The following is a 26179-nucleotide window of genomic DNA, read 5'->3' on the forward strand; positions in this document are numbered from 1 at the left end:
TGGATCACTCCACTCAGACAGAGAGCATTGAGGAGGAAGAGAAATCTCCCTCCCACCAGACTTTAGGAAAGGATCAGCCTCCTCAGGGAACTGATCTGACCCCTTGTGAAGGAACTGCCCCAGAGGTAGTCAGGCCTAGCCTGGCAGAGCCCCTGATGTCAGTGGACCCTTCCCAGGTGGGACCCAGTCTGGAGCAGGTAACCTGCCCCTCTCTACCCTGCCTCAGTCAGCCCAGGGCTGTAGAGGTCAGGGAGGCCAGTGTTGGACCCCAAAGGGCCCCCTGTCCAAAAGAACTTCCCAATCAACAGATTAAGGGCACTGAAGCTAGTAATCCTAGCCAAGTGAAAATAAAACAGACTCCTGAGGGATCCCCCTTAAATTTAGTTAGGGACCTCCCACAGATGGACACTGTTGGGCACAGCCAAACCTGGGACCTGAGGGCCCCAAACCTGACCTGTCTCTCCAGTAAGCCAAACAGAGGGACCCAACCTCCAGCTGTAGGTAGCCAGAGGTTGACCCTGAGAGCCCAAAACAACTCAGTCTTGGAAAGAAAGGCCTCTATGGTGGAAAAGGATTGGAGGAAGCTGAGCCCAAAATTAGTGGAGCCTCACTTCAGTACTCCATTTCAGCACCAGCCGTTTCCTTTGCCAAAACACACCACAGGTAGAGATTCCCTATGGTGGAGACCCTCAGATACCCTTAGGGTGAGGGATTGCTTAGTGGACCATGAGATAGGGGGTAACCATGCCAGTGCTGGTACTTCCTTATATGGCCACTCAGGCAATATAGGCTTACCTGGCAAGGATAGCCTTATCTCCTTTCGTTTGGGGGTGGGGGGTTATGTAGGAAGGTAGATCCCTGACTATGGTTGCCCCCAACTTTTTGCCTGGTGTTTTGCTGGTTTTCTGACTTAGTTGACCTGGGGCCCTGCTATTCAGGACCCCAGGCCCACTGCTCTCTCTGTAAAATGGATTCCATGTACGTTAGGTACATATCCAATTGGATACTGAGTCACCTTATCAGTCCCTGTACAGTGTACCTTAGGTAACCAGGGCATAGGTGTTCCCAGGGCCAACCAGGGGCTGCAGCATGTATTATGCCACCCCTGGCTGGCCATCCAAATCTGACACAACTGGCTGCTTGACAGCTGGGGCAAGGTGGTGTAATCACCCTTTGCTTTAGATATAGTATACCTATATCTAACCCTAAAAATGGACACACAGATCTCCTATCAGTCACTCCTATGGCAGGCCTTGACAATCCTGAAGGCAGAGTGCTTGGAATCGTGTGAGATAGTGCTATGGCATGAGCTGAGCCTGTCTGCGGCTTTCGGGATCTATCCCTTAGCCGTTTCCATGATATCGCATACCATATACTCTTAAGTGCATTATAATCCTCGCGGTTATATGCCAACTCTGGTATCGCTTTATCAAAACATGTCGAGTAAGGTGTCATACGAATTGGAATACTAACCCCTCGCCAATTCTGGCGACGGGGTTAGCATTCCACCCTTCTAGAGGGACACGACATGTATGTAACCTGTAACCCCGGTTAAAGTCAGACAGAGCCTTAGCATCCACAAAATGGATGCTGCCACCGAGACACAAGTCTTCCCTCCTGCTGCTGGGAGTCCTCCCAGAGCAGGGGGCAAGGACAAAGGGTTTCCTGCCAGGGGCGGTGCCAGCACCGTCCCAGACAGGGTTTTGTGTATTCCAGGTAGGCAGGGCTACAGAGGAAGGTGACTGCAAGTGGCACCCCGGTGCTCACTGTGCATAGGCCGGCTGAAACCAGTTCCAGGGGCACTCCAGCCCCTGGCCTGGGGAAAGCCCGCCAAAGGAGAGGGGTGTAACCACCCCCCTCCTGGTCCCACCCATAGGGCAGGACTTAGTCGCGTGCCAGCCCCCTTTTCCCAGATAAAGGTAGGAACTGGCCCCCTTCCAAATTAGATCATCTTTGGAATCAAGACACGACTTTCTACGAAAGGACATCAAGATTTCTTCTTCAAGATTCTCCCTTGTGGCTAAGGAGTAGTCACCCTGCATCCGCAGACACCATCTTAAGAACACTGCGGTCTGCTGTAAGTCCTTCCTCCGGAATCCGACTGCCCAGCTCGACGAGAACCGGCTTCCCTGGCACCTCTGACCTCTACCCACCTCTACAGCCAAGCTGAGAACCGTGGGTGCGACGAGACCTCGAGGGACCGGCCATCTTCAAGACTGCACGACTTCTTTCCAGCACGACCGCCGAGGGATCCTCTGGTGAGTGCTTTGGGGACCGAGAAGCCCCGACCCTGAGCAGCTCCAGCACCGAAGTCCAGCCTCCCAGCATCTCCACGATCTGCGTGGGGCCCTTCTGCTTGTTGCTGCTCACCGCGTTGTTTGGCTACTAGCCCGCTGGCTTGTGGCCTTCCTGACGACGCCCGACGACATCACTACTGCTGGTCTGGTTGCTCCAGACTGGCCCTTGCTCCCTTCCAAAAGAGGAGCACCCCGGACCCTCCTGGTCCACTCCAGACGCCATTTTAGGTCCACCGCGTGGGCTTAAATTTGCCAAGACTTGTTGCCCCAATCCTGGGTCCAGCGACGTCGAGAGCATCATCCATTGTGGGACAGCTCGTACCTCCATCCTGGTCGCCGACAACGCCTCCTGGTCCGTGAGACTACAGAGCCCAGCAGCGCCCACTCACCTGACTGCGGTGACTTCGCCCGGTGCCATCCTGGTGCCCACTTAATCACTGGCTAGTGATTCAAGAACTTGGTCCCCTCTGCTTTCAGGTTTCTTCTTCCCTGATCCAGGCTTGGATCTCTTCGAACTTTTCTTCACTGGCCGCCTGCCAGCAACTTCTTCTTCAGGCTCCTGGTTCGTCAACGAGGAATCCCGACGTCTTTTCAGACCTATGCAGCCGCAGCCCCTGGGCTAGGTAACTTCGGCATTTCGGTGCCCCAGCATAGCCTCACTATCCAAGGGTCCAGATCCACTGTCGTTTTCGACCTACCTAGTCGGGTTCGCCCGAGAACAGTAACTTTGTGAGTTCTAGCTTCCATAGGCTTTTTCCCGCCTTACGCGTGAGAGTTCCCACTCTGCACGTGGTGTCCCTAGGCCTCCTGCTCCTAACCTGAGTGTTTAGTATTGTAGGCCTAGCGTTTCTAAAGCCTCTGAGAATTGTTACTTACCTGCTAGTAATTCGCATTCCACTTTTAGAGTATATGGTTTTTTGTGCCCCTCGGGCATTTGTGTAAATTGTGCGACTTACAGTATTTTTATAAGAGTTTTGTTGTGTGCTTAGCTCCCTGTCTCATAAAGAGCCAGGGTAGTCTTGTTATAAATAAATACACTGTTTATTTTCATAACAACTTGTGTGGTGTCCTTTCACTGGGTGTTCAAGGGGTAATGTGATGGTAAAACAGCTGGCTTAACACGCCCTCTAGAGTCTTAGCCTTAGACTGCTCGTATCCATGCTACTAGGATAGCTGGTCTATAAGGTTGACTTACAACCAATCATCAATAAGGGTTGTTTGGACTGATATATAGTGATCACTAGAATAGTGAGCACTGGACATCAGGCCAACTTCTCACATTGGTGAGCAGCGGTTGGGATTTGAGCTTGCTGTTGTTTTACCACACATATCCTAAGAATATCTTGTGAAAGATCACATAAGTACTAAAGGTACATATAACTTAGCTTAGAATACTCTGAGTTCTACTGAACCAGCTGTTGTAGCTCCTAGGGCCTAGCACACCCTAAACTACAACTCTAGCAAGGGATCAGTAGGCAAACATATAGTGTAGGTAAGTGCACCACTTACACCTCACTAGAAAGAGCATGTCTACCCAAGGAGAATCTACTGAGACTCCCCTTGTGGATGTTGACCCTCCACAGGTCAAATCAAGATATGCAGCTCTCAGTTTTCAGGAGATGAGACAAGTGTGTACCTCCAGAAAACTGAAACAGGGGTCTAACCCCACCATTCCCTTTTTAATAGGTCTCTTAGAGACTTATGATGCGAGAAAGCTTTCTCAGCTAGATGGGAATATGCCAACCTTAGAGGGTACCACTGGGGATCCAGACCTCCACAACACTGTAAATGCAGTTGGGGAGGAGGATCCTGAGGAACTCTCTGGGGATGAGGTAGACAAAGGTCTTGAGGTAGTCAGAAGGCTAACTAGGGCCAACATAGACTTACTTGGGCTAGGATCTGGGGGACCCCCAGTACTGACCCTAAGTAGGCCTAACCTTGGAGTTAGGAGAGATAGATCTCTTTCTAGGGACTCCAATAGATCTCTGCACTCTAATGCCTCTTCTCAGAGGAGAAGGAACTCTCCCCAGAGGAGATTGACTTCCCCTCAGAGAATGGAGCATGAAGCTAGGATGAGACAGGCTACTCTGAGGATTGAAAGGGAAGAAATTGCCCTGGCCAAAGAGAAGCTTGCCTTGGCTAGAGAGCAGCAGATGAGTGGGTTAGCTCCCACTGGTGGCAGCAATCTCCCAAGAGATAGAGAGAAGGGTTTAGATACTAAACACCTGACAAAGATAGTGCCCCCCTTTAAGCAAGGGGATGACATCCAGAAATGGATGGCTGCTCTGGAGAGGGCCTTCACTGTGCAGTGCATTCCCCAGAGTCAGTGGGCAGCTATACTGTGGCTCTCCTTTGATGGCAAAGGTAGAGATAAGCTCCTCACTACTAGAGTTGAGGATGCTAACAATTACCAGGTCCTGAAAAATGCACTGGTTGATGGGTTTGGCTTAACCACTGAGCAGTACAGGTTGCTGTTCAGAGACACCCAGAAAACTCAGTCTCAGGACTGGTCTGACTTTGTTGATTGTGCCACTAAGGCTTTGGAAGGCTGGGTACTGGGTAGCAAGGTTACTGACTTCACAGGATTGTATAATCTTATTATGAGAGAGCAAGTCTTAAATAATTGTCAGAACCAGTTATTACACCAGCACCTGGTAGACTCTGATCTGACCTCTCCACAGGAATTGGGTAAGAGGGCAGACAAATGGGTCAGAACCAGGATTAGGCCCAAGAACCAAGGTGGTGACCAGAAAAAGGAATCAACCAAGCCTCAAGAGAAGGGTGGGAATAAATCTCCAGATCAAACCACATCAGGGCCCCAAAAATCCTCTGAGGGGGGTGGGTCCCAGAATCCTTCTAATAACCAGAAGAAACCTTATTGTTATCCCTGTAAACAGGTGGGTCATTTGAAAACTGACAGCAGTTGCCCAAAGAATAACAATAAGGAAACATACCCCCAAGTAACATTCCCAAACCTCCTGTTACTACTAGTAGTAATCCCCCAGGTGGTGGGAGTGCCCCCAAGAATTTGGGTGCATTTACTTTGGGAGTTCCTGGGGACTCTGGCCTAACCAGGTCCCCAAACTTAGATACTCTTGTCTGTGAGACTGGCATGGGGTTTGCCAACTTCACAACTTGTCCCAACACTTTGGGCAAGTACAGACAGGAGCCCCTCATCAATGGTATAAAAGTTGAGACCTATAGAGACACAGGGGCTAGCATCACTATGGTGACTGAGAGTCTAGTCCCCTCAAGGCAACTTTTACCTGGTGCCACATACCAGGTGACCAATATTGATGGAGTACAGAGAGATCATCCCATGGCAGTGGTCAATCTCAGCTGGGGAGGTGTCACTGGCCACAAGAGAGTGGCAGTGTCACCAAACTTGCCTGTAGATTGCCTACTGGGGAATGATTTAGAGCTCTCAGCCTGGGCTGAAGTAGAGCAAGAAACCCATTCTAAAATGGTAAACTTCCATGGTAAGGTTAGTGGGGCAGTGGTAGCCACAGCCCCAGTCCAAGATGTCCTCCCTGAACAGGTCAGGAGGGCTGTGCCAGTCACAGCCCAATCTCAGACTACTTCCTTCCCAGAACAGGTTGTAAAGGCTGTGATGGTCACAGCCCACACCCAAACTGAGCCCCCTCCTGAAAAGGTTGGGAGAGTTGTGATGGCCACAGCTCAAACTCAGACAGATGATAGTGTTGTGAAGCCTGAAACTATGGATCACTCCACTCAGACAGAGAGCATTGAGGAGGAAGAGAAATCTCCCTCCCACCAGACTTTAGGAAAGGATCAGCCTCCTCAGGGAACTGATCTGACCCCTTGTGAAGGAACTGCCCCAGAGGTAGTCAGGCCTAGCCTGGCAGAGCCCCTGATGTCAGTGGACCCTTCCCAGGTGGGACCCAGTCTGGAGCAGGTAACCTGCCCCTCTCTACCCTGCCTCAGTCAGCCCAGGGCTGTAGAGGTCAGGGAGGCCAGTGTTGGACCCCAAAGGGCCCCCTGTCCAAAAGAACTTCCCAATCAACAGATTAAGGGCACTGAAGCTAGTAATCCTAGCCAAGTGAAAATAAAACAGACTCCTGAGGGATCCCCCTTAAATTTAGTTAGGGACCTCCCACAGATGGACACTGTTGGGCACAGCCAAACCTGGGACCTGAGGGCCCCAAACCTGACCTGTCCCTACAGTAAGCCAAACAGAGGGACCCAACCTCCAGCTGTAGGTAGCCAGAGGTTGACCCTGAGAGCCCAAAACAACTCAGTCTTGGAAAGAAAGGCCTCTATGGTGGAAAAGGATTGGAGGAAGCTGAGCCCAAAATTAGTGGAGCCTCACTTCAGTACTCCATTTCAGCACCAGCCGTTTCCTTTGCCAAAACACACCACAGGTAGAGATTCCCTATGGTGGAGACCCTCAGATACCCTTAGGGTGAGGGATTGCTTAGTGGACCATGAGATAGGGGGTAACCATGCCAGTGCTGGTACTTCCTTATATGGCCACTCAGGCAATATAGGCTTACCTGGCAAGGATAGCCTTATCTCCTTTCGTTTGGGGGTGGGGGGTTATGTAGGAAGGTAGATCCCTGACTATGGTTGCCCCCAACTTTTTGCCTGGTGTTTTGCTGGTTTTCTGACTTAGTTGACCTGGGGCCCTGCTATTCAGGACCCCAGGCCCACTGCTCTCTCTGTAAAATGGATTCCATGTACCTTAGGTACATATCCAATTGGATACTGAGTCACCTTATCAGTCCCTGTACAGTGTACCTTAGGTAACCAGGGCATAGGTGTTCCCAGGGCCAACCAGGGGCTGCAGCATGTATTATGCCACCCCTGGCTGGCCATCCAAATCTGACACAACTGGCTGCTTGACAGCTGGGGCAAGGTGGTGTAATCACCCTTCGCTTTAGATATAGTATACCTATATCTAACCCTAAAAATGGACACACAGATCTCCTATCAGTCACTCCTATGGCAGGCCTTGACAATCCTGAAGGCAGAGTGCTTGGAATCGTGTGAGATAGTGCTATGGCATGAGCTGAGCCTGTCTGCGGCTTTCGGGATCTATCCCTTAGCCGTTTCCATGATATCGCATACCATATACTCTTAAGTGCATTATAATCCTCGCGGTTATATGCCAACTCTGGTATCGCTTTATCAAAACATGTCGAGTAAGGTGTCATACGAATTGGAATACTAACCCCTCGCCAATTCTGGCGACGGGGTTAGCATTCCACCCTTCTAGAGGGACACGACATGTATGTAACCTGTAACCCCGGTTAAAGTCAGACAGAGCCTTAGCATCCACAAAATGGATGCTGCCACCGAGACACAAGTCTTCCCTCCTGCTGCTGGGAGTCCTCCCAGAGCAGGGGGCAAGGACAAAGGGTTTCCTGCCAGGGGCGGTGCCAGCACCGTCCCAGACAGGGTTTTGTGTATTCCAGGTAGGCAGGGCTACAGAGGAAGGTGACTGCAAGTGGCACCCCGGTGCTCACTGTGCATAGGCCGGCTGAAACCAGTTCCAGGGGCACTCCAGCCCCTGGCCTGGGGAAAGCCCGCCAAAGGAGAGGGGTGTAACCACCCCCCTCCTGGTCCCACCCATAGGGCAGGACTTAGTCGCGTGCCAGCCCCCTTTTCCCAGATAAAGGTAGGAACTGGCCCCCTTCCAAATTAGATCATCTTTGGAATCAAGACACGACTTTCTACGAAAGGACATCAAGATTTCTTCTTCAAGATTCTCCCTTGTGGCTAAGGAGTAGTCACCCTGCATCCGCAGACACCATCTTAAGAACACTGCGGTCTGCTGTAAGTCCTTCCTCCGGAATCCGACTGCCCAGCTCGACGAGAACCGGCTTCCCTGGCACCTCTGACCTCTACCCACCTCTACAGCCAAGCTGAGAACCGTGGGTGCGACGAGACCTCGAGGGACCGGCCATCTTCAAGACTGCACGACTTCTTTCCAGCACGACCGCCGAGGGATCCTCTGGTGAGTGCTTTGGGGACCGAGAAGCCCCGACCCTGAGCAGCTCCAGCACCGAAGTCCAGCCTCCCAGCATCTCCACGATCTGCGTGGGGCCCTTCTGCTTGTTGCTGCTCACCGCGTTGTTTGGCTACTAGCCCGCTGGCTTGTGGCCTTCCTGACGACGCCCGACGACATCACTACTGCTGGTCTGGTTGCTCCAGACTGGCCCTTGCTCCCTTCCAAAAGAGGAGCACCCCGGACCCTCCTGGTCCACTCCAGACGCCATTTTAGGTCCACCGCGTGGGCTTAAATTTGCCAAGACTTGTTGCCCCAATCCTGGGTCCAGCGACGTCGAGAGCATCATCCATCGTGGGACAGCTCGTACCTCCATCCTGGTCGCCGACAACGCCTCCTGGTCCGTGAGACTACAGAGCCCAGCAGCGCCCACTCACCTGACTGCGGTGACTTCGCCCGGTGCCATCCTGGTGCCCACTTAATCACTGGCTAGTGATTCAAGAACTTGGTCCCCTCTGCTTTCAGGTTTCTTCTTCCCTGATCCAGGCTTGGATCTCTTCGAACTTTTCTTCACTGGCCGCCTGCCAGCAACTTCTTCTTCAGGCTCCTGGTTCGTCAACGAGGAATCCCGACGTCTTTTCAGACCTATGCAGCCGCAGCCCCTGGGCTAGGTAACTTCGGCATTTCGGTGCCCCAGCATAGCCTCACTATCCAAGGGTCCAGATCCACTGTCGTTTTCGACCTACCTAGTCGGGTTCGCCCGAGAACAGTAACTTTGTGAGTTCTAGCTTCCATAGGCTTTTTCCCGCCTTACGCGTGAGAGTTCCCACTCTGCACGTGGTGTCCCTAGGCCTCCTGCTCCTAACCTGAGTGTTTAGTATTGTAGGCCTAGCGTTTCTAAAGCCTCTGAGAATTGTTACTTACCTGCTAGTAATTCGCATTCCACTTTTAGAGTATATGGTTTTTCGTGCCCCTCGGGCATTTGTGTAAATTGTGCGACTTACAGTATTTTTATAAGAGTTTTGTTGTGTGCTTAGCTCCCTGTCTCATAAAGAGCCAGGGTAGTCTTGTTATAAATAAATACACTGTTTATTTTCATAACAACTTGTGTGGTGTCCTTTCACTGGGTGTTCAAGGGGTAATGTGATGGTAAAACAGCTGGCTTAACACGCCCTCTAGAGTCTTAGCCTTAGACTGCTCGTATCCATGCTACTAGGATAGCTGGTCTATAAGGTTGACTTACAACCAATCATCAATAAGGGTTGTTTGGACTGATATATAGTGATCACTAGAATAGTGAGCACTGGACATCAGGCCAACTTCTCACATTGGTGAGCAGCGGTTGGGATTTGAGCTTGCTGTTGTTTTACCACACATATCCTAAGAATATCTTGTGAAAGATCACATAAGTACTAAAGGTACATATAACTTAGCTTAGAATACTCTGAGTTCTACTGAACCAGCTGTTGTAGCTCCTAGGGCCTAGCACACCCTAAACTACAACTCTAGCAAGGGATCAGTAGGCAAACATATAGTGTAGGTAAGTGCACCACTTACACCTCACTAGAAAGAGCATGTCTACCCAAGGAGAATCTACTGAGACTCCCCTTGTGGATGTTGACCCTCCACAGGTCAAATCAAGATATGCAGCTCTCAGTTTTCAGGAGATGAGACAAGTGTGTACCTCCAGAAAACTGAAACAGGGGTCTAACCCCACCATTCCCTTTTTAATAGGTCTCTTAGAGACTTATGATGCGAGAAAGCTTTCTCAGCTAGATGGGAATATGCCAACCTTAGAGGGTACCACTGGGGATCCAGACCTCCACAACACTGTAAATGCAGTTGGGGAGGAGGATCCTGAGGAACTCTCTGGGGATGAGGTAGACAAAGGTCTTGAGGTAGTCAGAAGGCTAACTAGGGCCAACATAGACTTACTTGGGCTAGGATCTGGGGGACCCCCAGTACTGACCCTAAGTAGGCCTAACCTTGGAGTTAGGAGAGATAGATCTCTTTCTAGGGACTCCAATAGATCTCTGCACTCTAATGCCTCTTCTCAGAGGAGAAGGAACTCTCCCCAGAGGAGATTGACTTCCCCTCAGAGAATGGAGCATGAAGCTAGGATGAGACAGGCTACTCTGAGGATTGAAAGGGAAGAAATTGCCCTGGCCAAAGAGAAGCTTGCCTTGGCTAGAGAGCAGCAGATGAGTGGGTTAGCTCCCACTGGTGGCAGCAATCTCCCAAGAGATAGAGAGAAGGGTTTAGATACTAAACACCTGACAAAGATAGTGCCCCCCTTTAAGCAAGGGGATGACATCCAGAAATGGATGGCTGCTCTGGAGAGGGCCTGCACTGTGCAGTGCATTCCCCAGAGTCAGTGGGCAGCTATACTGTGGCTCTCCTTTGATGGCAAAGGTAGAGATAAGCTCCTCACTACTAGAGTTGAGGATGCTAACAATTACCAGGTCCTGAAAAATGCACTGGTTGATGGGTTTGGCTTAACCACTGAGCAGTACAGGTTGCTGTTCAGAGACACCCAGAAAACTCAGTCTCAGGACTGGTCTGACTTTGTTGATTGTGCCACTAAGGCTTTGGAAGGCTGGCTACTGGGTAGCAAGGTTACTGACTTCACAGGATTGTATAATCTTATTATGAGAGAGCAAGTCTTAAATAATTGTCAGAACCAGTTATTACACCAGCACCTGGTAGACTCTGATCTGACCTCTCCACAGGAATTGGGTAAGAGGGCAGACAAATGGGTCAGAACCAGGATTAGGCCCAAGAACCAAGGTGGTGACCAGAAAAAGGAATCAACCAAGCCTCAAGAGAAGGGTGGGAATAAATCTCCAGATCAAACCACATCAGGGCCCCAAAAATCCTCTGAGGGGGGTGGGTCCCAGAATCCTTCTAATAACCAGAAGAAACCTTATTGTTATCCCTGTAAACAGGTGGGTCATTTGAAAACTGACAGCAGTTGCCCAAAGAATAACAATAAGGAGAACATACCCCCAAGTAACATTCCCAAACCTCCTGTTACTACTAGTAGTAATCCCCCAGGTGGTGGGAGTGCCCCCAAGAATTTGGGTGCATTTACTTTGGGAGTTCCTGGGGACTCTGGCCTAACCAGGTCCCCAAACTTAGATACTCTTGTCTGTGAGACTGGCATGGGGTTTGCCAACTTCACAACTTGTCCCAACACTTTGGGCAAGTACAGACAGGAGCCCCTCATCAATGGTATAAAAGTTGAGACCTATAGAGACACAGGGGCTAGCATCACTATGGTGACTGAGAGTCTAGTCCCCTCAAGGCAACTTTTACCTGGTGCCACATACCAGGTGACCAATATTGATGGAGTACAGAGAGATCATCCCATGGCAGTGGTCAATCTCAGCTGGGGAGGTGTCACTGGCCACAAGAGAGTGGCAGTGTCACCAAACTTGCCTGTAGATTGCCTACTGGGGAATGATTTAGAGCTCTCAGTCTGGGCTGAAGTAGAGCAAGAAACCCATTCTAAAATGGTAAACTTCCATGGTAAGGTTAGTGGGGCAGTGGTAGCCACAGCCCCAGTCCAAGATGTCCTCCCTGAACAGGTCAGGAGGGCTGTGCCAGTCACAGCCCAATCTCAGACTACTTCCTTCCCAGAACAGGTTGTAAAGGCTGTGATGGTCACAGCCCACACCCAAACTGAGCCCCCTCCTGAAAAGGTTGGGAGAGTTGTGATGGCCACAGCTCAAACTCAGACAGATGATAGTGTTGTGAAGCCTGAAACTGTGGATCACTCCACTCAGACAGAGAGCATTGAGGAGGAAGAGAAATCTCCCTCCCACCAGACTTTAGGAAAGGATCAGCCTCCTCAGGGAACTGATCTGACCCCTTGTGAAGGAACTGCCCCAGAGGTAGTCAGGCCTAGCCTGGCAGAGCCCCTGATGTCAGTGGACCCTTCCCAGGTGGGACCCAGTCTGGAGCAGGTAACCTGCCCCTCTCTACCCTGCCTCAGTCAGCCCAGGGCTGTAGAGGTCAGGGAGGCCAGTGTTGGACCCCAAAGGGCCCCCTGTCCAAAAGAACTTCCCAATCAACAGATTAAGGGCACTGAAGCTAGTAATCCTAGCCAAGTGAAAATAAAACAGACTCCTGAGGGATCCCCCTTAAATTTAGTTAGGGACCTCCCACAGATGGACACTGTTGGGCACAGCCAAACCTGGGACCTGAGGGCCCCAAACCTGACCTGTCCCTCCAGTAAGCCAAACAGAGGGACCCAACCTCCAGCTGTAGGTAGCCAGAGGTTGACCCTGAGAGCCCAAAACAACTCAGTCTTGGAAAGAAAGGCCTCTATGGTGGAAAATGATTGGAGGAAGCTGAGCCCAAAATTAGTGGAGCCTCACTTCAGTACTCCATTTCAGCACCAGCCGTTTCCTTTGCCAAAACACACCACAGGTAGAGATTCCCTATGGTGGAGACCCTCAGATACCCTTAGGGTGAGGGATTGCTTAGTGGACCATGAGATAGGGGGTAACCATGCCAGTGCTGGTACTTCCTTATATGGCCACTCAGGCAATATAGGCTTACCTGGCAAGGATAGCCTTATCTCCTTTCGTTTGGGGGGGGGGGTTATGTAGGAAGGTAGATCCCTGACTATGGTTGCCCCCAACTTTTTGCCTGGTGTTTTGCTGGTTTTCTGACTTAGTTGACCTGGGGCCCTGCTATTCAGGACCCCAGGCCCACTGCTCTCTCTGTAAAATGGATTCCATGTACCTTAGGTACATATCCAATTGGATACTGAGTCACCTTATCAGTCCCTGTACAGTGTACCTTAGGTAACCAGGGCATAGGTGTTCCCAGGGCCAACCAGGGGCTGCAGCATGTATTATGCCACCCCTGGCTGGCCATCCAAATCTGACACAACTGGCTGCTTGACAGCTGGGGCAAGGTGGTGTAATCACCCTTTGCTTTAGATATAGTATACCTATATCTAACCCTAAAAATGGACACACAGATCTCCTATCAGTCACTCCTATGGCAGGCCTTGACAATCCTGAAGGCAGAGTGCTTGGAATCGTGTGAGATAGTGCTATGGCATGAGCTGAGCCTGTCTGCGGCTTTCGGGATCTATCCCTTAGCCGTTTCCATGATATCGCATACCATATACTCTTAAGTGCATTATAATCCTCGCGGTTATATGCCAACTCTGGTATCGCTTTATCAAAACATGTCGAGTAAGGTGTCATACGAATTGGAATACTAACCCCTCGCCAATTCTGGCGACGGGGTTAGCATTCCACCCTTCTAGAGGGACACGACATGTATGTAACCTGTAACCCCGGTTAAAGTCAGACAGAGCCTTAGCATCCACAAAATGGATGCTGCCACCGAGACACAAGTCTTCCCTCCTGCTGCTGGGAGTCCTCCCAGAGCAGGGGGCAAGGACAAAGGGTTTCCTGCCAGGGGCGGTGCCAGCACCGTCCCAGACAGGGTTTTGTGTATTCCAGGTAGGCAGGGCTACAGAGGAAGGTGACTGCAAGTGGCACCCCGGTGCTCACTGTGCATAGGCCGGCTGAAACCAGTTCCAGGGGCACTCCAGCCCCTGGCCTGGGGAAAGCCCGCCAAAGGAGAGGGGTGTAACCACCCCCCTCCTGGTCCCACCCATAGGGCAGGACTTAGTCGCGTGCCAGCCCCCTTTTCCCAGATAAAGGTAGGAACTGGCCCCCTTCCAAATTAGATCATCTTTGGAATCAAGACACGACTTTCTACGAAAGGACATCAAGATTTCTTCTTCAAGATTCTCCCTTGTGGCTAAGGAGTAGTCACCCTGCATCCGCAGACACCATCTTAAGAACACTGCGGTCTGCTGTAAGTCCTTCCTCCGGAATCCGACTGCCCAGCTCGACGAGAACCGGCTTCCCTGGCACCTCTGACCTCTACCCACCTCTACAGCCAAGCTGAGAACCGTGGGTGCGACGAGACCTCGAGGGACCGGCCATCTTCAAGACTGCACGACTTCTTTCCAGCACGACCGCCGAGGGATCCTCTGGTGAGTGCTTTGGGGACCGAGAAGCCCCGACCCTGAGCAGCTCCAGCACCGAAGTCCAGCCTCCCAGCATCTCCACGATCTGCGTGGGGCCCTTCTGCTTGTTGCTGCTCACCGCGTTGTTTGGCTACTAGCCCGCTGGCTTGTGGCCTTCCTGACGATGCCCGACGACATCACTACTGCTGGTCTGGTTGCTCCAGACTGGCCCTTGCTCCCTTCCAAAAGAGGAGCACCCCGGACCCTCCTGGTCCACTCCAGACGCCATTTTAGGTCCACCGCGTGGGCTTGAATTTGCCAAGACTTGTTGCCCCAATCCTGGGTCCAGCGACGTCGAGAGCATCATCCATCGTGGGACAGCTCGTACCTCCATCCTGGTCGCCGACAACGCCTCCTGGTCCGTGAGACTACAGAGCCCAGCAGCGCCCACTCACCTGACTGCGGTGACTTCGCCCGGTGCCATCCTGGTGCCCACTTAATCACTGGCTAGTGATTCAAGAACTTGGTCCCCTCTGCTTTCAGGTTTCTTCTTCCCTGATCCAGGCTTGGATCTCTTCGAACTTTTCTTCACTGGCCGCCTGCCAGCAACTTCTTCTTCAGGCTCCTGGTTCGTCAACGAGGAATCCCGACGTCTTTTCAGACCTATGCAGCCGCAGCCCCTGGGCTAGGTAACTTCGGCATTTCGGTGCCCCAGCATAGCCTCACTATCCAAGGGTCCAGATCCACTGTCGTTTTCGACCTACCTAGTCGGGTTCGCCCGAGAACAGTAACTTTGTGAGTTCTAGCTTCCTTAGGCTTTTTCCCGCCTTACGCGTGAGAGTTCCCACTCTGCACGTGGTGTCCCTAGGCCTCCTGCTCCTAACCTGAGTGTTTAGTATTGTAGGCCTAGCGTTTCTAAAGCCTCTGAGAATTGTTACTTACCTGCTAGTAATTCGCATTCCACTTTTAGAGTATATGGTTTTTCGTGCCCCTCGGGCATTTGTGTAAATTGTGCGACTTACAGTATTTTTATAAGAGTTTTGTTGTGTGCTTAGCTCCCTGTCTCATAAAGAGCTAGGGTAGTCTTGTTATAAATAAATACACTGTTTATTTTCATAACAACTTGTGTGGTGTCCTTTCACTGGGTGTTCAAGGGGTAATGTGATGGTAAAACAGCTGGCTTAACACGCCCTCTAGAGTCTTAGACTTAGACTGCTCGTATCCATGCTACTAGGATAACTGGTCTATAAGGTTGACTTACAACCAATCATCAATAAGGGTTGTTTGGACTGATATATAGTGATCACTAGAATAGTGAGCACTGCACATCAGGCCAACTTCTCACAACACATAACGTAACCGGGGCTTGCACTGTTGGATGGCTCCAGAGAGCTGTCTGGCATGGTGGAGGGTCCTACTTAACCAGTCAGTAGTCCTACCCTGGGGCCTCTCCAAGCAGGGGCGTGCTGCATTGGACGGCTCCAGAGAGCTGCCTGGTAGGATGGAGGATGCCACTGAACCAGTCAGCAGTTCCACCCCGGGGCCTCTCCAAAGAAGGGATGCAGCGTTGGACGGCTCCAGAGAGCTGCCGGGCAGGGTGGAGCGTGCTACTGAACCAGTCTGTAGTCCCACCCCGGCCTCTCCAAGAAGGGGCTTGCCGTGTTGGACAACTCCAGAGAGCTGCCGGGCACGGTGGAGCGTGCTACTGAACCCGTCTGTAGTCTCACCCCGGGCCTCTCCAAGAAGGGGCTTGCTGTGTTGGACAACTCCAGAGAGATGCCGGGCAGGGTGGAGCGTGCTACTGAACCCGTCTGTAGTCTCACCCCGGGCCTCTCCAAGAAGGGGCTTGCTGTGTTGGACAACTCCAGAGAGATGCCGGGCAGGGTGGAGCGTGCTACTGAACCCGTCTGTAGTCTCACCCGGGGCCTCTCCAAGAAGGGGCTTGCAGTGTTGGACAGCACCAGAGAGCTGCTGGGCAGGGTGGAGGGTGCCACTGAACTAATCCGTAGTCTCACCCTGGGGTCTTTTCAAGCAGGGGCTTGCAGCGTTGGACAGCTTCAGAGAGCTTCCTGGTAGGATGGAAGGATGCCACTGAACCAGTCAGTAGTCCACCCCGGGGCCTCTCCAAAGAAGGGTTGCAGTGTTGGACGGCTCCAGAGAGCTGCCTGGTAGGATGGAGGGTGCCACTGATCCAGTCAGTAGTCCTGCCAACCCCTCCCCCGGCCCCCTCACCCCCGGGGCCTCTCTAAATAGGGGCTTGCAGCATTGGGCAACTCCAGAGAGCTTCCGGGCAAGGTGGAGGCTGCCACTGAACCAGTCAGTATTCCCACCCGGGACCTCTCCAAGCAGGGGCTTACAGGGTGGAGGGTGCCACTGATCTAGTCAGTAGTCCTACCCTGGGGCCTCTCCAAGCAGGGGCGTGCTGAGTTGGACGGCTCCAGAGAGCTGCCTGGTAGGATGGAGGATGCCACTGAACCAGTCAGCAGTTCCACCCCGGGGCCTCTCCAAAGAAGGGATGCAGCGTTGGACGGCTCCATAGAGCTGCCGGGCAGGGTGGAGTGTGCCACTGAACCAGTCAGCAGTTCCACCCCGGGGCCTCTCCAAGCAGCGTTGGACGGCTCGGAGAGCTGCCGGGATGGGTGGAGGGTGCCACTGAACCAGTCAGTAGTCCCACCCCTTGGTCCTTGCTCTGTTGTGGGCTTCTATGACTATGACAGAGACTTAGCTGCCTGGACGATATTGTACATGGGCATATTTGCCAACAGGTTCTAACCAAACAGAGGCAGGAAATTAGGGTGTAATACCATTAATTGCTATTGTTATGGCACTACAAATGAAATCGTAGAGCCTCTGACTTGGTGCCTTCGCCATTCCATTCAACATGGCGGGATCGCAGGAAAGTGCCACGGCACGTGGCTTCTGACCGAGACGAGCTCATGAGAAGTAAACATGTTGACGTGAAGGAGACCTGTGCATTGTCGCTAGTTACTGCAGGAGAGGGCTGGCAGCTCGGAACCTGCACGGCTTTCACAGGTTAGGTGGGAGTTCTCTTCCCGCGCCGGAAGTCGGATTTCTCGCTGAAGGAGTTCATTTCCACAGAAACAGGCGGAAGACTCGCAGAACCGTGCACGCCGGATATTTGCTGAGGGTGGTAACCTGCCTCCTAAATCTGTCGAGTTAGCAATCATGCAGGCAGCCGAAAAGGATTTGGTTAACTGGTTCAGCTTTCCATGGGTGTTTTACAGGCAGACGCTCGAGGCGGACATCCTCCCTGTGACTCATTTCCTGTTTTGTGACTGCCAGGAGATGAGGCCGAACCTGCAGCGAAAGACGTAGGCAGACTGTTAGAATCAAAACAGAACTGAAAATAAAAACAAAAAAGTTTCTTTCCTCATTTCACTTTTTTTTACCCTTCGCCGTGTCAGTTCACGTGCATTCCAAAACGAGCATTGACAACGCCAATAATTCTAACATTGGCTGTCACTGTTTTGGTTTTCTGACTGCTCGTTTTGAGATTTTTTTTGCCGGGGATAAATTGTTTTATTGGGGATCACTGGTCCCTGTGTAATACTTAGAAGAAAAAAACGATTGGCTAAAAGCAAAAGTGTTTTATAATCGGAGATGGAACAGTAGTCCCTGGCACTAAAGGGAGCCACTTTGTGTGCGATGTACTCTGTGTGAAAGAGCCGGATGTTGTCACTCAGTGAATTTAAGGATGGAGTAGGCTGACCCTTTCTCCCCCATGATGTATGCTAAAATGGACAGAAGAACAATGCGAATAACACAACAGACCACTGGACGAAGAGACCTGGGTGAAAACCCTTTAAAGTATATTTTATTTATAATTTGAGTAAAAACAAAAGGTCTTTCTAATGCCAGACCGAAAAATGACTACTGCTGGTTTGAGACAAAGTACTTATTCAACAAAAAAACAATGCCATAGAAATGACTAAGAACTAAAATTCCAATACCCATTTAACGCTTCTTCTTACATGTTCTGCCTATTTTGCATATATTCTGACACAACATCATCCCATATGTGCACTTTCTTCCTCCAGGGATGTCGCTTATGGACATAATGCCTCCTTGTTAAAATAGAAAACGTACTTCAACCTATCTTCTGTAGTGAGGAAAACTAAGATCCCTGATCACTTAGGTTTTTTACTGTGTATTTTCAAGCTGCGACAGGTGAAATCAAACAAGACACTAACATACAAGCCCATCTCTTAAGACCGTCAGGATAGATCACGTGTGGAGTTTTTAGTTTGGTGTTCTGTTTTGAAAGGTGCGTGTGCAATAATCAATCAATCAATCAAGCATTTATATAGCGCACTACTCACCCGGAGGGTCTCAAGGCGCTTAAAAGGGGAACTATTCCGTTACTATTTTAATCACTTGTTTGTACCAAGGAGTGGAAGTTTTTATGTGAGACTTTCAAAAAGAACAACATTACTACTGCACTTTTTCTGGGTAAAGGGCTGTGTGTCGGTGTCATGTTACCATGGCAAATATTTTAATCTAGTTCAGTCCATGTTCTTTACATTTTTGTGTCCTTGAGTCACTTGGAAGTTTGGGTGTTTTTTTCCTTTTGGAACAACATTCATTAAAGACTGTCTTATTTATGGGGTATTTCCAGAGATTCTTAAAATGGGGATTTCCAGTTACAAGCACCTTGTGTGGGTTGGTGTCCTGTGTCTACAACTACCTACAGGTGAACAATCAACTCACTGATGCACTTTGTTGCACAGATTGCTGATTCCAGAGACCTGAGTGTGATGACTAATAGTTATATAAATCGGAACAGAGGCTCCTTTGTTGTAGTACTGTGAGTCAGGGTTGTGTCTGTTGTTAAAAAACATGCGTTTGTAATACTCCCAAAAAACAGTGTTAGGAGCTCTTTTGCGAAGCTCTCTCCAATTTACAGTAGATCAACCTTGCAAGAAAATTCCACAGCCTGTGATACCTCTGCATGCAAACATAATCATTGTACTTCAGAATTAGCTTCCTTTTGTGAAATTCAGAATTAAAGATTTTAGTGTTTGTCTAGAAACAAAATAACCTTACTCGTCAATTTGAACAATGACTCCTTTAAACTGCATCAGATGCATAAACTGCATCTGATGGCAATGCCGTCAATATTTTAGCTTCATCCATCCGTTTAAAATATTTCTTGCTACATCGCTTAGCTAAACGGGAGATATCTGGCTTTTTCCTATAAATTGGTAGCTAGATTCTGATGGCATCCATGTTGTTTTGGTCTTTGAAACAAGACCCTGGATTTTGATGGATTATTATTTTACTGCACCAAATGGTCCTCTTGATATTGTGCAGATTGTTATAACAATCTTCTGGCAGGGGCCACACTAGAACTCTGAGAGCTCTAAGGTTGATGGCCTTAATGTTTTAATCCATTGCCCTTGTAGGGAGTTGCTGATATACGATGAATATTGTCCCATTTAGATTGTGGCAATGTGCACGTGGGACTGAAAATGGCACGGAATTAAGCTTGGAAGGTATGATCCTAAACTATGTTAAAGTGAATATAATTTGGATCTCTTCCTTGATATGTGGAGGCTTTATGATATAAGTGAGTCATCCCATACTGACAAAACTTACTTTACAATTAGGCGTCTGTGGGTACAGTCTTGTGTGAGATAACCTGATTCAATGGCAATGCATGGTTTTAGTTTGGACAGGCACCTATATTTTCCTGACGATTGTAGGGTTTTGACGAAGTAGACGTATGTTTGAAGAGGTAGTCACGTTATTAAATATACTTTTTGATTCTCAGGAAAGTGTGTCAATGTTTGGCAATTTGTCTTTAAGTTTTATGTGTTTTATTTTTGCAGTTTCAAGTCTTAACCAACAGTACGTCCAATGCTGTGTACTGTTCCTTTTTATTGGCCTCTCGAATTTCTGCACATAGTGTTTTTCTGTCTGCGGTGTTTGAAGTACTGCTGCGACAAAATGCATCTGAACCATTTATATTTATTCATATTTTATTTTAGTGTATAATATTTGTTATCCTACAATTCAAATTAAATGTCATATTCTCCTGCAATTCAAATGTAATGTCATGGTCAGAATTTAACTTGACATTTACTGCAATAATTGCAACATATGGAATCTCAATTTATATTTCTAGACATTGAAGTTGCCTGCTATGGCTATGAAGGAATAGATGCCGTAAAAGAAGCACTGAAAGCAGGCTTGAGCTGTTCCACAGAAAACATGCCCATAAAGGTAAGAAAAGCCAAAATTCTGCTGTTTCTGTTTTAGATTACACCTCAGCAGCCCTGACCATAACCTATGTTCCTCCGACACAGAAACACAAATGCAGAAATGTTTCCCCATGAAATGCAAACCCATTAGTTTTTGTTTTATCCTTATCCTTGGACATATACCTATTTGCACCTGCTTTATTGAGATGTACACACACTCAATTAACTTTATATTCGTAGCATGTGTTGGCTGCAGATACCCATGCTATGCATACTCTTGCCACTTAGTGTTGGGCCTGGACTCTGCAAGTTGTTTTTCCCTGAGGAAGTTTTATGATCAGCAGCTTCTCTCCTCTCCCTCGAGGCTTTGTTCTTGTCGAACGCTTTTTTTGTTAGGTCTCGCCTGTCGATGCGCATGCGCATCGAGCTTGCGAGCCTATTGCGGCTTAAACAACCTTTAACTAAGAAGCAAGGAATCCTGGCGATTCCTTGCAGTGCCCGTGACTTTTAAGCTGAATGCGCATGTGCATTGAGCTTAAAAGCGCGTGCACATCAGTTCCCTCAGCCGCAATCGCCGTCTGTTCCCTCAGCCGCATTCCTCCGACACCTTTTGAAGTGAAGCTTAGCTTCACTTCAAAGGCCCCGGCTTCTTCACACCCACATGCCGCTCTCCCCGCTCCGCCCCCTCCCCTGCCCGCCATGTGCATTTCTCCTACACCCCCTCCCCACAGCAATGCCCTCCGTCTGTTTTACAATTTGAAGAGGTGCCTCCTCACATTTCACTTCACTGCCTTCCAACCTCATGGTTGAAACTTTAGTCACCATCTCCTGTTTGTCGTACCCCAAGCAGCGGTGCACGCACTACCAATCCTTCTGTTATTCCACATCTCGCAGCTTACATTCCTTCTCTCTTTCTATTCCTCTCCACGTTTCTGCCTCTTTCACTTTCTCTTCCAACTCTCTCCCTCCCTCTCCATTTACTTACACAAATCTCGCATATACCCCAAGCAGCTGTGCCCGCACTACCAATCCTTCTGTTATGCCACATCTCGCAGCTTAGATTCATTCCCTCTTTCTTTTCTTTTCCTATCAACGTTTCTGCCTCTTTCACTCTCTCTTCCAACTCTCTCCCCCTCTACATTTACTTACACAAATCTCGCAGATACCCCGAGCAGCTGTGCCCGCACTACCAATCCTTCTGTTATGCCACATCTCGCAGCTTAGATTCCTTCGCTCTTTCTTTTACTCTCCACGTTTTTGCCTCTTTCACTCTCTCTTCCAACTCTCTCCCCCCTCTCCATTTACTTACACAAATCTCGCATATACCCCAAGCAGCTGTGCCCGCACTACCAATCCTTCTGTTATGCCACATCTCGCAGCTTAGATTCCTTCGCTCTTTCTTTTAACTCTCCACGTTTCTGCCTGTTTCACTCTCTCTTCCAACTCTCACCCCCCTCTCCATTTACTTACACAAATCTCGCAGATACCCCAAGCAGCGGTGCACGCACTACCAATCCTTCTGTTATGCCACATCTCGCAGCTTAGATTCCTTCCCTCTTTCTTTTAACTCTCCACGTTTCTGCCTGTTTCACTCTCTCTTCCAACTCTCACCCCCCTCTCCATTTACTTACACAAATCTCGCAGATACCCCAAGCAGCGGTGCACGCACTACCAATCCTTCTGTTATGCCACATCTCGCAGCTTAGATTCATTCCCTCTTTCTTTTCTTTTCCTATCAAAGTTTCTGCCTCTTTCACTCTCTCTTCCAACTCTCTCCCCCCTCTCCATTTACTTACACAAATCTCGCATATACCCCAAGCAGCTGTGCCCGCACTACCAATCCTTCTGTTATGCCACATCTCGCAGCTTAGATTCCTTCGCTCTTTCTTTTAACTCTCCACGTTTCTGCCTGTTTCACTCTCTCTTCCAACTCTCACCCCCCTCTCCATTTACTTACACAAATCTCGCAGATACCCCAAGCAGCGGTGCACGCACTACCAATCCTTCTGTTATGCCACATCTCGCAGCTTAGATTCATTCCCTCTTTCTTTTAACTCTCCACGTTTCTGCCTGTTTCACTCTCTCTTCCAACTCTCACCCCCCTCTCCATTTACTTACACAAATCTCGCAGATACCCCAAGCAGCGGTGCACGCACTACCAATCCTTCTGTTATGCCACATCTCGCAATCTTCCATCACACACGGAGCTAGGAACAGCACAGGCAACGGCAATGCAAGCTTCACTCAAACACGGAGCAGGTCCAGCACAGGCAACAGCAGTGCAAGCTTCCCTTACACATGGAACAGGTACAGCACCGACAGCAGCAGTGCAATCTTCCCTCACACATAGATCAGGTACAGCACAGGCGGCAGCAGTGCAAGCTTCCCTCACACACAGAGCAGGTACAGCACAGGCAGCAGCAGTGCAAGCTTCCCTCACACATAGATCAGGTACAGCACAGGCGGCAGCAGTGCAAGCTTCCCTTACACATGGAACAGGTACAGCACCGACAGCAGCAGTGCAAGCTTCCATCACACACGGAGCAGGTATAGCACAGGCAACGGCAATGCAAGCTTCACTCAAACACGGAGCAGGTACAGCACAGGCAACAGCAGTGCAAGCTTCCCTTACACATGGAACAGGTACAGCACCGACAGCAGCAGTGCAAGCTTCCCTCACACATAGATCAGGTACAGCACAGGCGGCAGCAGTGCAAGCTTCCATCACACACGGAGCAGGTACAGCATAGGCAACGGCAATGCAAGCTTCACTCAAACACGGAGCAGGTACAGCACAGCCAACAGCAGTGCAAGCTTCCCTTACACATGGAACAGGTACAGCACCGACAGCAGCAGTGCAAGCTTCCCTCACACATAGATCAGGTACAGCACAGGCGGCAGCAGTGCAAGCTTCCCTCACACACGGAGCAGGTACAGCACAGCCAACAGCAGTGCAAGCTTCCCTTACACATGGAACAGGTACAGCACCGACAGCAGCAGTGCAAGCTTCCCTCACACATAGATCAGGTACAGCACAGGCGGCAGCAGTGCAAGCTTCCCTCACACATAGATCAGGTACAGCACAGGCGGCAGCAGTGCAAGCTTCCCTCACACATAGATCAGGTACAGCACAGGCGGCAGCAGTGCAAGCTTCCATCACACACGGAGCAGGTACAGCACAGGCAACGGCAATGCAAGCTTCACTCAAACACGGAGCAGGTACAGCACAGCCAACAGCAGTGCAAGCTTCCCTTACACATGGAACAGGTACAGCACCGACAGCAGCAGTGCAAGCTTCCCTTACACACAGAGCAGGTACAGCACAGGCAGCAACAGTGCAAGCTTCCATCACACACGGAGCAGGTACAGCACAGGCAACAGCAGTGCAAGCTTCCCTTACACATGGAACAGGTACAGCACCGACAGCAGCAGTGCAAGCTTCCCTCACACATAGATCAGGTACAGCACAGGCGGCAGCAGTGCAAGCTTCCCTTACACATGCAACAGGTACAGCACAGGCAACAGCAATGCAAGCTTCCCTCACACACGGAGCAGGTACAGCACAGGCAACAGCAGTGCAAGCTTCCCTTACACATGGAACAGGTACAGCACCGACAGCAGCAGTGCAAGCTTCCCTCACACACAGAGCAGGTACAGCACAGGCAGCAGCAGTGCACGCTTCCCTCACACACAGAGCAGGAACAGCACAGGCAGCAACAGTGCAAGCTTCCCTCACACACAGAGCAGGTACAGCACAGGCAGCAACAGTGCAAGCTTCCCTCACACACAGAGCAGGTACAGCACAGGCAGCAACAGTGCAAGCTTCCATCACACACGGAGCAGGTACAGCACAGGCAACAGCAGTGCAAGCTTCCCTTACACATGGAACAGGTACAGCACCGACAGCAGCAGTGCAAGCTTCCCTCACACACGGAGCAGGTACAGCACAGGCAGCTATGAACAATGTGCCTGACCTTATTGCAAGGTGAACTATCCCTTTCTTTCTATAAATTGAGATAAGCCTAGTAGTGGATGTGTTAGCTCCTACTACTAGTTTCAGTGTCTATTGTCACATTTAGTTTGAACTATACATTCCTAAAGCCATATGTGTGTGTGCCCATTAATCCCTGGTGCTGTACTTCACCGTCCCTCAAAACTTTTCGAGTGCACAAAAGGGGGAGGGGTATTGGCAACGCCTCACGGGAGCAACCAACATGGAGGATGTGTCAAACTGGTACTCGCTTTACTCCCCACTGTATCATCATCAGCAGTTGCCAACAGTAAAAGTAAAGGGGATCAAAACATTGTGCTAAAGAAAAAAAACCTCCGTGTAGTGATGTGAATGACCCAACTACGTGATAGGGGCTACCCTCCCGCAGATACATCAAGCAGCATCTCGCAGCTTAGATTCATTCGCTCTTTCTTTTACTCTCCACATTTTTGCCTCTTTCACTCTCTCTTCCAACTCTCTCCCCCCTCTCCATTTACTTACACAAATCTCGCAGATACCCCAAGCAGCGTTGCACGCACTACCAATCCTTCTGTTATGCCACATCTCGCAGCTTACATTCCTTCGCTCTTTCTTTTACTCTCCACTTTTCTGCCTATTTCACTCTCTTCAAACTCTCTCCCCCCTCTCCATTTACTTACACAAATCTCGCAGATACCCCAAGCAGCTGTGCCCGCACTACCAATCCTTCTGTTATGCCACATCTCGCAGCTTAGATTCCTTCGCTATTTCTTTTCTTTTCATATCAACGTTTCTGCCTCTTTCACTCTCTCTTCCAACTCTCTCCCCCCTCTCTATTTACTTACACAGATCTCGCATATACCCCAAGCAGCTATGCCCGCACTACCAATCCTTCTGTTATGCCACATCTCTCCGTTTACAGATTCCTTAGCACTTTCATTTACTCTCCACGTTTCTGCCTCTTTCACTCTCTCTTCCAACTCTCTCCCCCTCTCCATTTACTTACACAAATCTCGCACATACCCCAAGCAGCTGTGCCCGCACTACCAATCCTTCTGTTATGCCACATCTCGCAGCTTAGATTCCTTCGCTCTTTCTTTTACTCTCCACGTTTCTGCCTCTTTCACTCTCTCTTCCAACTCTCTCCCCCCTCTCCATTTACTTACACAAATGTCGCAGATACCCCAAGCAGCAGTACCCGCACTACCAATCCTTCTGTTATGCCACATCTCTCAGCTTACAGATTGCTTCGGTCTTTCTTTTACTCTCCACGTTTCTGCCTCTTTCGCTCTCTCTTCCAACTCTCTCCCCCCTCTCCATTTACTTACACTAATCTCGCAGATACCCCAAGCAGCAGTGCCCGCACTACCAATCCTTTTGTTATGCCACATCTCTCATCTTACATATTCCTTCGCTCTTTCTTTTACTTTCCACGTTTCGGCCTCTTTCACTCTCTCTTCCAACTCTCTCCCCCTCTCCATTTACTTACACAAATCGCGCAGAAACCCTAAGCAGCAGTGCCCGCACTACCAATCCTTCTGTTATGCCACATCTCTCAGCTTACATATTCCTTCGCTCTTTCTTTTACTCTCCACGTTTCTGCCTCTTTCACTCTCTCTTCCAACTCTCTCCCTCCTCTCCATTTACTTACACAGAGCAGGTACACCACAGGCATCAACAGTGCAAGCTTCCCTCACACACAGAGCAGGTACAGCACAGGCAGCA

The 26179-nt window shown here is 49.9% G+C and overlaps 1 protein-coding gene across 1 annotated transcript in view; it reads left to right on the forward strand.

Moving 5' to 3' along the window:
• EIF2S1 (eukaryotic translation initiation factor 2 subunit alpha) overlaps positions 1–26179 on the forward strand; it is a 187740-nt gene that overhangs the window by 123277 nt on the left and 38284 nt on the right. Inside the window, exon 6 of the mRNA XM_078659540.1 lies at positions 20409–20506. Within this exon, the coding sequence (XP_078515666.1) occupies positions 20409–20506 (98 nt within the window). The remainder of the gene's footprint in view (positions 1–20408; positions 20507–26179) is intronic.

The sequence above is a fragment of the Lissotriton helveticus genome, chromosome 9, assembly GCF_964261635.1.
Source record: "Lissotriton helveticus chromosome 9, aLisHel1.1, whole genome shotgun sequence".
NCBI lineage: Eukaryota > Metazoa > Chordata > Amphibia > Caudata > Salamandridae > Lissotriton > Lissotriton helveticus.